At 38.1% G+C, this 2,500-nt stretch overlaps 1 protein-coding gene across 9 annotated transcripts in view; it reads right to left on the reverse strand.

Moving 5' to 3' along the window:
- LIMK1 (LIM domain kinase 1) overlaps window positions 1–2,500 on the reverse strand; it is a 40,504-nt gene that overhangs the window by 2,836 nt on the left and 35,168 nt on the right. For 6 of the 9 annotated variants that reach the window (XM_070143872.1, XM_070143873.1, XM_070143871.1 and 3 more), the window contains one exon: window positions 2,348–2,454. In XM_070143872.1, the coding sequence (XP_069999973.1) occupies window positions 2,348–2,454 (107 nt within the window). The other 3 variants (XM_027376080.2, XM_070143875.1, XM_027376081.2) reach the window with 3 other exon arrangements.

Genomic DNA, 2,500 nt, shown 5'->3' on the forward strand with positions numbered 1-2,500 from the left:
ACTGTACCCCATGATCTGGAGTAGGGACTTGTTACAAAAGGCAACAAGACACAACTCCAAGACACTAGATTGCATCCAGTATCAAGGTCTTCAAGACACGTAACTTAGTCCTTCAGCATAAGGACTGGCACCTCCAAATACTTTTGTTGACTGACTTCCTGGTCTGACAGCCAAGAGACATGGACTGCACTACTAAGGCATGTACAGCTCTCTGTGACTTAAACGTCCTTACTGCAAGCCTGTATCGACTGAATTGGTTCTCCTAACAAGTCCTCAAAATCCTGGATCTTGGTCTTGGTCTAGTAGCCCTCTAAGCCCAGGAGCTTCGTCTCATTGCTGAACGCATCAAGAGCCACCACTAGAGGTTCCAGAGACTCAGATATGAGAGCAACATCATTGGCAAAGTCAAGGTCTGTGACCTTGATATTGCCCACTGTTGCTCCACAGTGACTGGATGGTAGCTCTGCCCATTATCCAGTCCAAGCAAGTGTTGAAAAGTGTTGGTGCCATTTGCTAATCTACTAATCTGATAATTTTCAGTCCCACTGGTCTTTTTTTTTTTTTTTTTTTTTTTAAGGAGTGATATACATATTATCAATATACGAAACTATTTCTGCATACAACAGCTGTGGGGACATATGCTCTTTCACTCTCTCTCAAGGGAAAAGCAAGGATCCCCTTTCTATCAAGAATGGATCCCAACACTTTTCACATGGCATCACCACATAGTTCCTCCAAAATTCTCACTAGTCCAAAAAACATCTCAAGCACTTTCATCTTCCTCATCTGAATTTATCTGGTCTAAATGTTATATCTGCCTTTCTCATCACTTCTCTATTCCAGATCTTTCATACCTATAAAGATTTTTTAAAGGCTTTACTGTCATTCAGATCACAAAGTGTTTCTCTTTGAAGATTTGCAATCTGTTTCTAATGAAAACCTTGTCCTCAAAAAAATGAAACTCATATTCCTTGCTTCCAGAAGTATCAGCAGTTTGTGTATCTGTCACTTTTGAATTGCACATTTAGTGATGTCACCTATATTTTGAAATTCAATATCTTCCAGAATTACTTACCTATAAACCAGTCTCCTTTGTCTTCTCCAAAACCCGTTTCCATCGGCTTCGTGACTTCCCCTCCCTCACCTGACCGATGGTGAAGACTTTCGAATATAGCTTGATCACACTTCAAATCACTCAGACGATACCCCATTACTCAAGCATCATACCTTACTTTGGCTGCACCAAAGACCTTGCACTGTATCACTCACAAAGTACTTGCACTGGTTTGGAGGATGGGTTAAATTAGTAAAGGATTCTCAGGCCAGGCATGGGTTTACACATACCCTTCTGCTCTCCATCAGCTTTGGTAAACGGGCAGCCAGTTGTATTATGCTTTGAAGACCATGTATTCCTTTTTTTATCCATCCATCTTGGTAAAAAAATAAATATATAAATAAATATCAACATAGCTACAGTTCCCCCTCTCACCCATTTGTCTGTCTCGAGTGCTCTTCGTAGATAACATTAATCAAATTCTTGAGTTTCACTTTCTGGTAGGTTGCCTGTCGAACATGCTAATTTCCTTAAAAAGAAAAAAGAAGAAAAAAAAACAAAAAAACTTGTAGGCGCAACTTGAAGGAATTTTTCTTGGACATTTCTTCTCCCACGAATTTCCTCTTCCATGAACAATCAGGCAACTGCATAGACAGGGTACTTTAATCAGGTGATCACAGAGGCTCTCCTGAAGTTTTTCTGAAAGTCTATTTTACTATCTAGCAAGACATGTTCCATGAATATCAAATTCCATTGAAACATCAACCTTCCCACAATGTCCCTACAGGTGAGATTGAGTTGGAGCTAGAATATAACCTTACTTGCAGGCTGTTTCTGATATAGCTAAATTCATAAAATGGTTAAATTTACAAAATGGATAAACATTTAAAAAAACGCAGTCACCTGTGAAAACAAAGTAGGGCCTACCTCTACTAACAAAAACCTTTCAGAAAAGCTTCAGATTGTTTTGTCTTAAATCACTCATTTCCACATTTTCTAATCTGCTTTCCAACCACAGATCCAATATACTTGAAGACCTAAAGAAATTATCTAAAGAGAAGGCTATTCACCTCATATACATATGCCTTCAGTTGTTAGACAGAAATTATCTAAAGAGAAGGCTATACACCTCATATACATATAACTTCAATTGTAAGACAAACACATTATAAAAGCATATAATCATCATATATACACACCAAATTGATACAACTAACCTGAGAAAGAATATTTTCAAAATATTTATTAATCAGACTAACAACTGCCTATTTACGGAACAAATGGACACTTTACCATTGAAGTTATAAATGTCACCAAGGAGGTTAGAAGGTAACGGAGCTCCCACTGTGTAATGCATCGCTAATCCTTCTAACCAAACTTCTAAAACTTCAAAAGCAGGTCTGGAAAGGAGACGAAGATTAATAGCAACAATGAGGAATATCAATG

Source organism: Penaeus vannamei, chromosome 31 (assembly GCF_042767895.1).
Source record: "Penaeus vannamei isolate JL-2024 chromosome 31, ASM4276789v1, whole genome shotgun sequence".
Classification (NCBI taxonomy): domain Eukaryota; kingdom Metazoa; phylum Arthropoda; class Malacostraca; order Decapoda; family Penaeidae; genus Penaeus; species Penaeus vannamei.